A 15,527-nucleotide genomic window follows, 5' to 3' on the forward strand; every position below is an offset into this window, starting at 1 on the left:
AGGATTAACCTGACCTTTTAGTTTTATTGTATCATAAAACAAGTATAAAATTAATATCATTATAAATGTGTGTGAAAGCCCCTTAGTGAGGGGATAAAATACTTTTAACTCTGGCCAGCAATAGCTGCTACTGTTTGCCTAGTCAGCGACTGAGTCGCCATGGATACAAGTCTCATTGTCTCTGTGTGGTTCACACTCTTGCATATTTCACACTGTGCACCTCTATGCTCAGTGGAAATGGTGACCACCAATTATCGTTGGTGGTGTAGAGTCAAAGGATAAATCCAGGCATGTTCTGTATTAAGTATTTTCAACAGTCCCTATACAGGGACTAAAACCAGTGATGAATTGCCTCTACAGTTCATGTCAGTCTCCAAACTGGATTAGCTTATTTATCTGTGCTATAGACCTCCAATGTTATTCAAAGCTGCACTGAGTGACATGTTTCTTTATTACAAAACATATGTCAGAGATATTTGTAAAAAAAAAAAAAATTGTTGCCCCAAAGGCTTTGAAAGGCCATATGTTTTTCCAGTATCTGAAGTAAGCAAGAGTCAGCTTCACATGCACGAGCTCTCTACTCTACTCTGTTTACAGTCTGCTAGCTTGTCATGCTTTCACAGTTTATGAAGGCTAATGTTAGCAACATTTAGACAGATATTTTGTGACTGACATTACTGAGTCAAATTTTGAGTCTCTTGAATTTGTGCCTCAGTGCACTATGTTTTTGTGCATTACTATCATTCCCCTCCATCAAAATGTATCTTTTTATACTATGGCTTCACAGATCCTAGATTTGAAGACCAAAGCCAACATTTTAAAAACTTCCAACACTTTTCTTAATATAACCACATATAATTAATAGCTTTGTTACGAATCCCTAAATTTAGGTGATTCTTATGGTTTCATAATCATAAATATTGGCTAAGTTATAAACTAAAAGACTATTTCTACCTTCTTGTCAATAATATGATGAATTCTGATCAAACAACAAATACACAAATATCTGCTTCAAATATAATGATATGGACTAAGGGCAGAACCACACAAGCTGACATCAAACGACTGTTGCGCCAACAAACATCACCCTCGTTGGGGCCAAAAAAGTGTCACTTGACAAACCAGACAAACTACAACCAACGGCCAACTAGCATGTACTGTACATTCTACACCTGCACTGGCGTTGTTGACTCTTGGTCTTTTGGTTGTGGAAGAAGAAAAAGAAGAAAGGAAGTCACGAAGCCAAAAAAAAAGAAGTAAATGCACTAAATGGATGATATCATGGATGCTACAGCACCAGGCTCACACCTGTCTCTTCTTATGCACTGATTCCCTAAGCTGATCAAAGTGGTGTCTCTCAACGATGGGGTCCGCTGCTGATTCAACATGCTAAACTGGCTGAAAAGCCGCCAACAGGGTGTGATTAGTGCCAACAGCATGGGACACACTGCAAAGAAGAGGGTGACAGATGCTCACCAACAGCCGACCTTTGACTTGATGTGTCATGGGCCTAAAGGAAGAAGCAGTGGGATACAACTGAGAGACAGAGCAAGTGAAATGGCACACTATAGCGTGAAGTTAGCAAGGGATGACAATATGCAGTCTTCAACATCAGGCTAAAGGTCAATCTATGACCGCTTCTGTTGGTTTTTCACTCTCTTTGTCTTTTATCTCTCACTCTGTCCAGTGGCCCTGGGCGGCTGTGACAGATTTTACACATGCACTCTGACCGTGCTTTGATCTACAGCGCATGTAGGTTAGTGATTAGCTTTTGTACAAACATTTGCAAAAACGCAGATTGTGTTCTACTGCAATTTCTCAATTAGCAGGAGAGTTTTTATTGCAGAAGTTTATCACAAGTGCTGTTGGTGTTTTTGAGAGGGAAGGGAAAGTGAGGATTTGGCAGCAGGCGAAAGCAGGTATCCAGAAGTAGTTGTTCTAAGACCTGAAATGGGAGGAAAGCACATTCTGGAAGATTAATGTAAATGAGAAATCTATAAAGAGGACTGATCTGGCCATAGCAAGGACAGAAGGATCCAGAGCCAAAGGGCCGAGCTGCCACTCGGCCACAGGCCAAACTGTCTGTCTCCATCTACTGTATGTGTAAGTGTCTGTAGGGAAGAGAGTTTAGAGTGGGGGTTTTAATTGTGAGAGAATCTGTCTTCACATACACATAATCACATTACATACTAGCATTCAGTTTGAATTGATTCAGTCTGATTTGATCAGTCTGTATTTTGTTGGCTGAGATGACCTTACACCTTGTTTTTCTCTAGATCGTTCAGAACTATAAAGTTAAATCATTGATGTATGTGATATGTTTGAAAATGACAGTGTTGCCAGTGATAAAACAGGTTCTTTTATATGGAAAAAGAGATGAAAATATAAATGAGCAGCTGCGTTGTGTAACCAGAAAACATTTTTATGTATCTTTCTCTAGGGAGCCTTCAATAGTATGTTCTTGTTTTGTTCATCTTTTTCAGTGAGACACCTGTCCTGGCTGCCAGTGAGTGGTCAACCAGCAAGTGAAATTATAAAACAAGTGTAGTGACAGTGTTAATTTTGTTAACAAAAACGATGATGAATATTTGGTGAGACCTATTTTTCAGGACAAAAATGAGAACTATATTTTTTGTGAACAAATAAAAAACAAACAATAATGTGAAAGATGGATGTAGTGTGGCAGTTTTGTGGCCCCTCGCCCTGCGATGTTGTGTCCTGGGCAGACTGCCCTCGGGGTAGAGGCCGGTGCTGGAGCCCTTAGTGCAGTCAGGGCTGTCCATGGCTCTCAGTCACTGAGCCACTGGAATAGCATCAGCCCCTGGGCTTTGGCAAAGCTGCAGTGTTGGTGACTCAGCGTGGTTCCTGGGGTCTGTCAAGTGGGAAGTGCTGGCTCCATCAGCGGCCTCCTTTTGGCGGGCTCTCGCTGCCAGTGTGGCAACAGGCAATTCTGCAGCTGCAGGGACTTTGACTCTGGGTCATGCTCCCTCTCACTTCTGCTGCACATCAAGTTCTTCAAGCTCCCATAGCAACATCATCATCTGATCCCACTTCTGACACCAGTGTAACGGAGGCTGGAGATAACAGACTGGGCCAGAGCCAGAAATTTCTTTTTGTACAAGATCTCTGAGCTCCAATATGCCGCACAAACCTAGAGTAGCAGCTTTTTATTAAGAACAAACACAACTATTTACAAGTGGCCAAAGCCCATTAGTCCCACCAGAACCCTCAGTCTTAGCCCAGCTGGCCTGGTCTCGCCCCGGTAACAGAACATGAACACAACAGTAACTCTGGCCATAGTCCACAGGGGCAGGCGGGAGCTCCGCTGGCACCCCCCTACCCCCCAGCATGCTGATGCCAATGGGAGGATTAAATGAAATCAATCAGGCAGCACACAGCTTGCCTGACCTGTAGTGGCCATATAGGCACATATACTGGATACTGAAAAACTCAAAAGGTTCGATTCATGTTGCCTAGTAACCAGTACGTATCCCAGGTAACCATAAGAATCAAACTTCCTGGCACTATTTTAGTACAGATGTGAGAGAGTCCTCTCACCTCTGCATAGGGGCACTGTGAATAAAAAAATGTTTTCCACAAACCTCATGAAAGAGGGTAACAACACATAACTATAGTAACTGTACACAGCCAGGATGAAGAAGAGGTAGCCTACAGTTAGTATTAAAAATGCAGTTTAAAATGACAAAAACTAGACTTAAATGTATTGTTTTTGACTAAAACTAACAAATTAAAAGACTAAAATGTGACTAAAACTAATATCCATTTTTGTCAGAAGTCTAAGACTAGAACAAAATCAAATTCAGGTGTTAAAATTAACACTGCCTGCTGATGATACTGTCATGGCTGGAGCTCTGGGAGTAGAGATGTTGATCTGTTCGTCCATCACAGATTATCATGTAAAAGGTTTTGTCAATTATGGTTGCCAGTGGAGGATCCTGATGTGAATACATAAATATAATGAGCCATATAACCTTTCCTCTAGCACCATGATGACACTAAAATGTTTTTTTGGCCAACAGTGACTGATCCTAATGTGTAGACAAATGTTATTACTCAGTTTTTTGCATATGTAAAATCATCCGGTTCTACAACAAAAACCAACTTGATATATTGAGAAAGTGATACACCAGTCTAACTGCATCACACACACATATTGTAGACACTTTCCCCTGCACCTGCTGCTCTTTTCTAAATACAGCCCCCTCAGCCTCCTCCTTGCTACCCGTCCTCCTGTGTGTGCAGCTCACGGTGGCACTGCCAGGTCACACGCTCCAGCCTAACCTGCTAATGGAGTTTGAATATGCAGCCCACTCTCCGCTGCCAGATAGTCATTAATATGAATCACTCTCTGGAGGCCCCCCCAAACAAGCTGGCAATTTGTCTTCACTAGTGAGCTGCTGAAAGGTCTACATATGATTTTCTCCAAGGTGGAAAGTGTATTTCAGGAAGGGAGGGGGGCTATGAGGTTAGTTTCAGACACTTACAGGGAGGGTGTGGAGGTGAACTGCTAGGTTACACAAGAATACAGTCATGCTGTGTCAACGTATGGAGGGTGGAAGTGGCTTTCAGGTTGAAAAGTGGCAAGACAATATATAGAACAGTAAAATGAACTTTCTCCTTTCAAGCAAGCAGGGGGGTTGTGAGACTACATCACTTGCTCGCTGCATGGTAAAAGCTCTGTCGAGAGCCCTTCTGAGTTGTATTTTCAGCCTATGCTAATGAAGTGATGTGCTGAAACTGAAACCACACCTACTGTGTCAGAAATGCTTCCTCGATGCAGGATGAGACCAAACTATTTTCCCAAATATGTTGTGAGCTTCAAATGTTACTTCACAGATTAGAGGGAGACTGCATTTTCTCGTGCACCCCATTCCTCAGACAATACTCAACAAAAGCAGAGAAAAAAAAACCCGTCCTACACCCACACAACAAATGCCACCGCTCAGCTAGAGTGTGGCCTGGAGAGAAACGAATCCATTGCAGTTGGGCGTTTTTGTCAGATGAAGTAGAGTTGCAAAATGAACAGCAAATGCATACACACACACAGAGCACCACTCAGTGGGTCATGCAAACATGCAGCATGCTTTTTAGCATTTTCTTTTTTCTGCTCTGGTGGCCCTCCTCCAGCTATGTGCTCTTTGTTCCAGCATCAGCCAGAGAAACAGACCGGTGGAGTGTGTGTAGTCCTGCCAATGTTGCTGTAAACATGAGGACATCATAGCAAGTTAGCTCTGCAGCTTTTTTGAAAGGATCCCATTTGGCACACAGCCTTGATTTGTCCAAGAAAAAAACAAGTAAAGTGTTTACCTCTAAGAGGGGGGGAAACAGGTGTTTGCAGAGAAAATGTGATGCAAATGTGATGTCAATATAAATACTCCTCTCCACTTATGAAGGATTTATTAAATTCTCACCTCTTATGAAAAAAAACTTTATGCACAGATGATGTAGAGTGAAACGCTGTCGTTATGCAACACTTGCTAGCACCTCAGTTGTACAGGCTACAGTGTCTCCGACAAACGACCAGCCAGCCAAGTTCTGTGTTGCGTTGGTCACCATGTGACTAGAGACAGATTCTAATGAGTGTCCTTCTCAAAGGCAACTAAGCGCATTCCCAGGCTCTCTCAGTAACACAACCGCTTCTTGAAATGAGTTGTTGATTGAATTGTTGGTGAGGCTAGAGAGCTGTGGCACTGACAAATCTTTGGTAGGTTACAAATCACTGATGTCAAGGGATGGAAAAGGATGAGGTGTCCAAGTAATAATAAACACAAAGCAATAAAGGTTTAAAATTGAGTCCCACTGCCAAAAACACCCTAGCATGTCATCTATCTCAAATGCTTTTATTTTTCCAAACAATTTTTGAATTGATAAAGTTTCACACAAGCGAGCTGTTTCATGCTGTTCAAGATAGAATTATTTCAGCCCCAATGGCAAAATCTTAAACTTGATTAATTTTGTGATTATGCATATAATCATAAGATTTTTTTCATATCTGTGAGTTACAGGGATCTGTTCCTAGCACTGCACTCCTCTGGACAGAGCTCTGATGATGTTTCTGGGATCTGTCAGAGCAACTCTTCCAGCTTAGCAGTCACAGTCAGTGGTGGAAGAAGTACTCACATTGTTTACTTAGGTACAAGTAGTAGTGCCACAGTGTAAAAATACTCTGTTACAATTAAAAGTCCTGCATTCAAATAGTTACTCAAGTAAAAATACAAAAGTATTAGCACAGGAATATACTTAAAGTACCAAGCGTAAGTACTCATTATGCAGAATGGCACAGGTTACATTAATGTATATCATATAATAATAATTATAATTATCGATGTATGATTGTGTTCACAACTTTAAAGTTGCAGCTGGTAATGGTGGAGCTAATGTTTACTACCTTAATATGTTTAGAATTTGAAGCACTTTACATACTGCAGCTTGTGAACTTTACACCAAGGATTAATAAAGTCTTATACTGTATTTGTTTTATTAATCTCATTCTGAAAAGTGGGCGGTGCAGTGGAACGGTGATTAGCACTGCTGCCACACAGCAAGAAGGTGCAAGGTTCGAGCCCCAGCTGAACCGATGCCTTTCTGTGCGGAGTTTGCATATTCCCTATGTGCTTGTGTGGGTTCTCTCTGGGCACTCCGGCTTCTTACCACAGTCCAAAAACATGCAGCTTAGGTTGATTGGCGACTCTACCAAATTGGACATTATCCATTAACATGGCAAGTTTAACATGCACATCGTCAGATCGGTGGGGACTGATGATTCGCTGTGGCAACCCCTAACGGGAACAGCCGAAAGTAGAAGAAGAAGAATCTCATTCTGAAAAGTAACTAGTAACTAAACTTATCAAATAAATGTAGTTAGTACAAAGTGCATTTTTCTTTGAAATGTCCAAGTATAAAGTACCTTAAAGTTGTACTTAAGTACAGTACTTGAACAAATGTACTTAATTACTTTCAACCTCTGGTCACAACCCCAGGTGCTCATACCACCACTGGGACCACTTTGGCCTTCACTTGTGTGTATATGTATATACAGTAATATGAAATTAAGCTTTTTTTGAGTGTTTGAGAAAAATTCCATAACAGCCGCAAAGAGAGTCCAAAGAGCAAAGAGTGTATCTGTAAAGCAAAGTAACACTTTCTGAATTTCTATTTAAGTGGGCTTATACTGGGTTGTCGTGCTTTTTCAGTATCACTATAATGATATAGACTCTCAGTTCTCATACATATTACTTAGCCTGCTGCTGAGGAAACAGTTTAGACCCAATAAAACACTTCTCAACCAGAAAAACAGAGTCGCCTTTGCGCTACAGATTTATTATCTTAAACGTTTAATCTGTCTCTGGAAAAAATGTTTGAATGTTGCATTTAAACACTTGATCTGCCTGTCATGGTTTATATATGATTTATGCTTTGTGCTTCACTTTGGCCACAAAATAGCATTGTGCACAGTCAGCACAAATGGCACTGGAACATCCACTGTTGGCTCTGTGCAAAAAAAGATAATTTTTAAGAAAATCTATTTAAATGTTTCTAAGATAATTCAGCTGTAAAGGCTGAATGTTGCTGATGGTGAGGGGGTCACATCAGCAGCTTTATTTCTGTGAATGTGTGTTAATTTTTACCTTTTGATTCTGCCAAACTTTTATCTAAATGGCTCATCCCAGTGAGAATAAAATCTTTTTTATTTCAAGACCTCCTCCAGTGCTCTTTTTGGGATTTAGCCTGTTTTGCATTTGTATTGGCATGGATGTGACTTTACAGTTATCTTTTCTATAGTTTAAGTGGATTTTTAGATTGGGTTATGTAAATCAGGGCTTGTTATTCTCTTAGGTAACTCTTCTATTTGTCAGAGTTGCTTTCTGAATCGCTTCCATGCATATTTGTATTCTCAGTAGTATTCCATCTTCTGATTAAAGTGGTCTACAATGGCAAAATCACTTTCATTAGGTGATCTCATGTAGCCTAAATAAAGTGCAATACAGAAGAAGTAAAGTACGTTGTTTTTTGAGTAGTAACTCATTGCTCTGAAGGCTCTAAATTCATACAGTGACTGGAATTACTGCCTCGCTGTAGTGTGCCCCCACCAACCGGTAGAGATTAATATGTGTAGCAAAGACTTTGGAGGAAGATATTAAGTGTATTTTTTGGCAAAACAGAAGTTATCATTATATTGATGTATGATTCTGGTGAATAATTTCCAGTGAGAAATGTGCTGCCTTCACTTGGAAACTGTTTTTACAGAGGAGGACTGATAGAGAGCTTTGTCATGTCATCCTTGATAATCCAAGTGGACATTTGTGCCAAATTTGAAGAAATACCCTCAAGGCCTTTCTGAGATATTGCATTCACAAGAATGGGACTTATGGATGGACAACCTGAAAACATAATGCCTCCAGCTACAGCTGTCACGGAGTCATAAAAATGGTCTCATTTCCAACACAGCGGGATAGTGACGAAATCAGGACTGGAGGTCAAAAGAGAAATGTTTGTATCTTCAAAATGCATTGGAAACACCAGACCTGAGCATTTTCAAATACAGGGTATTCATGCTGTGCTCTATGTCATTCAACCAGACCTGAGCATTTTCAAATACAGGATATTCATGCTGTGCTCTATACCATTCTGTGCTCTGCTGCTTTTCATTCTCATTTGCAGCTGAAATTATTAAATTGTGTGCCCCAACAAGTAAAGTCCAATAATTGTGTACAGGTAATAGAATTTGTTCTGTTTGGCTGAAATAAGCAGATTTTTACTGCAGACCTTTGTAGCAGTAAATACCAAGAGAGATGCAAATTTGCAATTAACTGAAACTTTTACCTTTAAGTAACTGGCAAGCTGTTGACTTGAATGCGCCACCATCCTTTTTTTGATACATAAATCTGGCAAAAGAGCATGAGTCCAGCTTTTATGTTTTATAATTTTCTGGCTGAACTCCAGGCTTTGACATACATTCCTGTTTGTGAACTGTCACGCTGTATCCGATAGCCTCTCTACGGCGCCTCAGGGATCACATTCTGTAGCTGCTTTGCCTTTGGATTTAGAAAATGACTGACATTCAGACAACATGCAAGCCCCTGCCAAACATACCCAAAGTGCACAGAGATTACACATGATAAGCAAATATACCCTTTATTTCAGTTTCATTCACAGATCTTCTATTTATCAAACAGAAATGACAAATTCGCTCCTTGGACTTCAGCTCATTTGTTTGCTTGATGCTGTGGCGAGATCATTAGTCTTGAGGAGATAGCATGTGGACTGAAGCAGAAATGACACTGAAAAGCTTTAGATTGATAGAGATGTTCAGAAAAGAGAACTGCTAAAACAAGCCCACCTTTCCCTTTTTCCTTTTTTATTTGTGTTATCCTAGTGTTGTGCTATTGAATATACAAACTGCAGGAAGCATCATGATTACATTTAGTGTCCAACACTATTTCCTTTGGAATTCATTGACAGGGTATAAAACAGCAACCTGTTTTTGTTGTTGCTGTTTCCTCTGGTGCTGTCACCATCTATTAGGATTTTTTTTTCCAGTTTGCCTGTGGTGGGCATATGTTGCCCCCTCTCCTGTGTGTCTGAGACCTAGAGTGAATGCAGTCCCATCTGCTGTCACTTTCAGCACACTTTACATCGCTACCTTGTTTGAAGTTCTGTCATTGCCAGGCTTTGAACTGCCATTTGTGTTTTACTCGTCCCCAGAGTTTTGCCTGGTGTGACAGAGTCAAAGTCACAGGCCACATTTCAACAAAGGGTTCTTATAATAAGTAATGCAGAAATCTTGTCCATGGAGTGGACACATTAAAGCATGCTCAGCAACAGCTTGTGACAGAGCTCTGATGCCTTTTGTGCACTATGCTTGTGCATTTTCTTTTTCAGTGCTGCTACCAAAAGTGCAGCCAGCCATAACCATTTTCCATTTTATGATGCAGTAGGGAGCCTAAAAACCTAATTCCAGTTGAAGTATTTGTCCTAAGAAGTCTTTCTTGGGACCAAATAATTTTGGGGGGCTATTTTTAAGCCATGGATTAATGCACATTTATTTATTGTCAGTATGTTTTTACTTATTCGATTTGAGGATCTAACGCACAAGGGTGTTGTAAAGTTTCAATATCACAAATCTGTGATGCATTATATCAGGGTATATAAAGAAAAATGATTTGACTATACTGTATGTTGTCTTTACAATATTCATTCAACAGATGTAACTTCTATTTAGTGTGTAGGTTAAAAAATTATAAACGAATTGGTCAACTTATAAATTGTGATATAACACTGAAAAATACCTTTGATTTAGTCAATTTACAACACTTCACATACTGTAAACATCATAGTTAACCATTTTGCAAAGGATGCTCCTGTGTTTTAGAAAGCTCCCCTTCCATTCCAGATGTCCTTGCTTTGCATCCATTTCTGTACAGTATAAAACTTTGTACTGAAACCTTGCTTGATCTATGTTATTACAGTGAACACCGAGTCTGAAACTATTTTTGTCAGCTACATTGTTTTTTTGAGACAGTGTGTTGTTGACTTTTCATATTAATCTGCACATAAACTGCCTTATCATGCAGCTGTAGTGTAACTTTTATTTTTTTTAAATGCACAAGCCAATTTCAAAAGCACAGAAATGAATGGAATCCAATACATGTCAAAATGCTCAGCAAAAATGTAAAGCACTTCTGACTTGTTGTTAAAACTGCACTATATCAACTTTATTTTTCTATTGCCAGGGTCTCAAATGACTGTAATGCGATAGGTCGCTTGTAGTGGCAAGCTCACACCTCAGCTATCATATTTTAAATGTATCTTTAGCATCGTTTACTGTATCTAATCGTTTGTTGCCAGCCTTGGAAATTCTGTTCTAATTAACCACATTTCAAGCTGCAGGAGTTGAATGCAAACAGATGGTTTGTACAGCAACTAATGTTGGTTTTGTTTCTTTGAGACAGCTCTGGGTCTGATGCTCTTGACGCTTTTGTACATCAGACTCATGAAGCAACCAGCCAGGCTCTTTAGTAGGCTATAGCTGTGCTTGTTAGTCTAATAGCAACAACAGCTTGCTGTCTGGCTGGTAATGACTGGGAACTCTGAGTTTCCACTTGATGAAACCAACCAGGTCCTGTGCAGGAGCCCACTTGTTAGGAGAGACCCTGGGGTACGATTTTTAGTTACTGTAGTGATGGCACAGTGCCTGTCTCCATAATGGCTGGGTGGGTGAGAGAGCACTAAGCAAACCAGCCGTCTGCAGTACCTGCAGTGGTTTTCCCTCTTGGCTACAAAGATTTCTGGGAGTTGTAATGCTACCTTGGATGAGGATTTTATTTGTGTAATGTGAGTCATACTGTATCTTAAAAATACTTTGATCCTAAAATATGCTGTGTTGATGATAAGGAAGGAGGTTAATTGAATCCCCTTAATATTTTTGCCAATCTCCACTGGCACTCGCTCAAATATCCAGGCTGTACAGCTCATTTGAACTGTGAAACTTTATCGTTTACACACAGCGCTTAATGTTTACAAGTGGTGATGATGCAAAGGCACCCCAAGCTCAGAGACAAGATCCAAATGTTTCATTTTCACCAGAACATAACCAATTAGTAAAGCGCTTATTAGTGTGCTCGCTGCTTTCTTTCACTCTCACTCCTTATCCGTCAATCTGCATCATCCCTTGTGCCGGGAGATAAATATGTCTTTGATGTCCTTGAATTCCTAGAGTGTAAACACCAGAGATGGTGAGCACTGTTTACCGGTGTGCATGGCAGGCAAACAGCCAGCTCTGTCTCCTGCACAGTTCATCCCTTGGGGCCAAACTCACCTTGTTGTTAGCCTTTTAATTAGTAGGAGCAGTTAATAGTGCCAGCCGCTTTTGCCTCCTCAGCACTCTGCTCCGACTTTAAGAATCCCTCTGATCGATAGCTAAGAGATGGACGAGACAGGGAAATGAGGAAAGGGGCTCTATTGAGGGACCAGCTCAGGTACATTCATGATAGAGAGAAATCAACCAACCTACTGGGGCAGGTATATCAATAACTCCCTTAGCTTTATCCTTGTACATTTGAAGAAATAACAAGGTCTCTGGGTTCCTTATACATATCTCTCTCACCCAGTTTCTCTGATTCCACATTTTGTCGCCCTCAAAAATGAATGTAATCAAAAAGCTAAGGGTTTGCTCTGCAGATTCTATTGTGGCCTTATAAGCTTTCATCCCTTCCTCCTCACTCACCTCCCCCCGCTTATTTCTTTTCTTGTTTTGATTTAAAGATGCAGTGGAAGTACTTAGCATTTAGATGACATGCTACTGGAGAGCTGTGATGGATCAGTGCCTTTCAGAGGACTGAATTTTTTCAACAGCACCAGGGCCAGTCGACCTGTAGGACAGACAGAGCGACAGATCGCAGGACGTCAAGCCGGGCAGGCTGCGGATGTCGGCCATGCTGCTGCATAAAGTCTGGCGTGGCTGAAACAAGAGCTGTGGCTGCTGGGAATGCCAATGCACTGCCCAAACAGCTGTCTCGCTTTGATTCCTCTGATTGGCTAAACAGGCCATTAGCTTCCTGATTATGATTAGCCGAGTCATTATCTACACAAAAGTGGCTCATTCACCAACATTAAGAAGGCAAGTGAGCTGCTTTTTCCCCCGGTCAGGGGGAAAACAACATGTTTTCATGTGTTCTCCTAAAGATGGATGGAGAAGAGAAGTTATTGTTCACAGTGAAACAAAGCGGAACACTGTTTATCACCCTGTCGTACAGCTAACGTGATAAAAAAAATTTTTATCTGTGGAAGAACTGAAGGGTCTCTCAGTAATGAAGATGATGAGGTGGCCATTACTTGCTCATATTTTCTGGTCGATGAGAGAAACGGCATCCGCAGAGGTCATAAAAACTGGGAGAGAACAAAACAGCCTTCATCTTCCTTCCTCTTGCCTTTGATCTAATTGGACATCTGTGCTTTTAAATGGACATATGCTGCTCTGCATCCAAGGCCAATGTGCAGTGAGAAAGCTGAATAAAACTTTAGTGAGGACTCATCCTCTGCTTCTCTGATGCTGACCTTCTGCTTTTCTTTCCCAGCCTTTGCCCAAGGAGCCGTCGTAAGATGCAGAGGAAAACAGCAGTTACGTGAGTTTTTAATGATTATTCTTATTTGCATACTGAGTATATAACCCAAGTTCAGGTCACTTTGGCACACAAGCAATCAAAAAACATGATTGCTGCATCTTGTAGGAAGCAGAAATTATAACATTTAAGGGAACTTGATGAACAGCAGAATATATGCCTCCTCTGAAGGTTCAGCGTAGCTCAGACATGGATTGAATCAGCCATTAGTGTCTATTCATTATGTATTTTCTAGTATCGCTCTCACCACTGAGCTTAAATAAACATCAACCAGGACTTGGAACACAATGGAATCCACCATTTCTCAGGACGCAGTCACTTTGATGTATCAATATGCAAACAAGGTGAATCAAAGGGAGTTATTGGAAGTTTAGAAGTGCATAAAGACTGTGGTTATATCAAAGGGAGTGGCTACTTCAAGTGTGTAGCCTTTATTTTATGACAAAGGTGATATAGCTGAAGGTGATATTTAGGGGGTTATGTTTTAGGGAAAAAAAGTGATAGCTGAAAGAACAAGCTACATTTAAAAAGCACTTTTGTAAAGGGCTGATTTGGCTGCCTGTCTTACATTGCTACGAGGTGATATGTACTTATTAAAAGTCATTAAGTAAATGAGAGTCAGGAGCAGGTTAGCCTGACTCTGCAGGCGTGCTAACTTCACTGCCGCAAGCATTTTTTTTTTCTCAAAAAAAACAAGGAAATCTAGTAAAGATTAAACTGAATTCCTCTCTCAAGAACATTGAGTATCTGCGCAGCTTGTATATTCCACAAAACCACAGGCATTTGGAATCTGCATGCTTTTTGTCTCATAGCCAATATTCTAAGATTGATTTTCCCTCTTCCACCAAGAAAACAAAATGAATCACACACAATTACCAAGGACAGGGAGAAAAGGAGAACTGGGGGGAGGGGGGGTGTCATAAATATTTATTTGCCAGCCCTGGGAATTTGTGCAATTCTGTGTGGATTTGCCAACTCATATTTAAGTGTCTGAATGATTTATATGGGCAGTCCTGGGTGTCACATGTGTCCATTGTCACCCTAAATCATTTATGAATTAACAGTTATGGATTTATACATATAACATGATAGTCAGAATTAGTTTCTTGATCAAAAGACTGGCTAAATCGACTCATTAACTGCAGAATTTTGCAGGATCTGAAAGCTATTCCATGTGGAAAGGAATACTTCAGTACATACACTTATGGCCTCGTCCCTTTTCACAATTATTCATAGGATTTCCTTTATTAAAGACATGAAAGAACAGCTAGAAGCCTGTCCTTAAATATAACCCATTTTTATTTGCTCTAGCATTACTTCATGATTATCTGAGCATTACCTAGCTGTTTTGTGTATGTCATATTTTACTGTGTAGTTATTAAGTATTTCCTCATTACATTATGATTATGAGAAGTAGATGTAATGAGATTTTTTTCTGGGTAATTCACAAATAGTTCCTTAACAATCCAGAGGCAGGTGGGTTGTCAAAAAAAAACAATTTAATCATTATATTGTAATAAGGCCACATAAACATTAATATCCAAGTCGGATAAACAGAGCGGGAAATATAAGTAAGCTGTGATGAATCTGTGTCGAGTGGTAATAGTTCCAAATGCAAACTGCTTTCACAAAGCCTAATTACATAGTTACACATCTCAACATCAAGCAAAATAAAAAATATTCTAAAAATAAATTGTGACTCATAAAATCAGAAACAATCAAAAGTAATGATAATTGTTATATTTTATCTTAATGAGCATTAATCAGGGACGGCTCATAAAGAATGTGGCTGTTACTCTGTTTCACTGATACTAATAAACTAATCATCTCCTAATGATCCATTAATAAAGCATCTCTAAGTCTGCTCTCCGGTAACTCATCATAATCTGCTATGTAGTCCTTGATTTGTAGTTATTCAAGATCTACTCATTGTCAGTTAATTATCAGGTTGTTCCTGATGTGTTCTTCACTCACTGCTCACATTTTTTGTGTACTGTATTATAAAGTGTTACTATGAAGTATTTTGCTGGAGTTGACACTGATAAAAATTGAAAATGCAGAGAGGGCTGCTGCTGTGTTTTTAACTGTAGAGCCATGAGGGTAAAAGAAAAACTCAACAGCTCTTGGCTCATTCAATGTTTTGCAGTTTATTAAGGTGGTTTCTTTTTAATACAAAACAGCCTTATCCAATGACCTGTATCTTATCCTTGTTTTCTTCTGTTCCTCAACAGGCTCATTGACATCCATGCTACGAAAAGGAACAGAGGCTAATCATTACACCCGAACAGAACATTGTGTCCATTCACTGACAAGGCTCCAAAATATTTACCAGGCCTGACCTTCAGTTAAAAAAAAAAAAAAAAAAACAACAAAAAAAAAAAAAAT

At 40.0% G+C, this 15,527-nt stretch overlaps 1 protein-coding gene across 2 annotated transcripts in view; it reads left to right on the plus strand.

Moving 5' to 3' along the window:
- Positions 1–15,527, plus strand: part of tafa5l (TAFA chemokine like family member 5, like) — a 59,306-nt gene extending 43,779 nt beyond the window's left edge. For both annotated transcript variants that reach the window (XM_020612586.1, XM_020612585.1), the window contains exons 4-5: positions 13,098–13,145; positions 15,374–15,527. In XM_020612586.1, coding sequence (XP_020468242.1) covers positions 13,098–13,121 — 24 coding nt within the window. In that variant the 3' untranslated portion in view covers positions 13,122–13,145; positions 15,374–15,527. The remainder of the gene's footprint in view (positions 1–13,097; positions 13,146–15,373) is intronic.

The sequence above is a fragment of the Monopterus albus genome, unplaced genomic scaffold (assembly GCF_001952655.1).
Source record: "Monopterus albus unplaced genomic scaffold, M_albus_1.0 scaffold126.1, whole genome shotgun sequence".
In the NCBI taxonomy this organism is placed as follows: domain Eukaryota; kingdom Metazoa; phylum Chordata; class Actinopteri; order Synbranchiformes; family Synbranchidae; genus Monopterus; species Monopterus albus.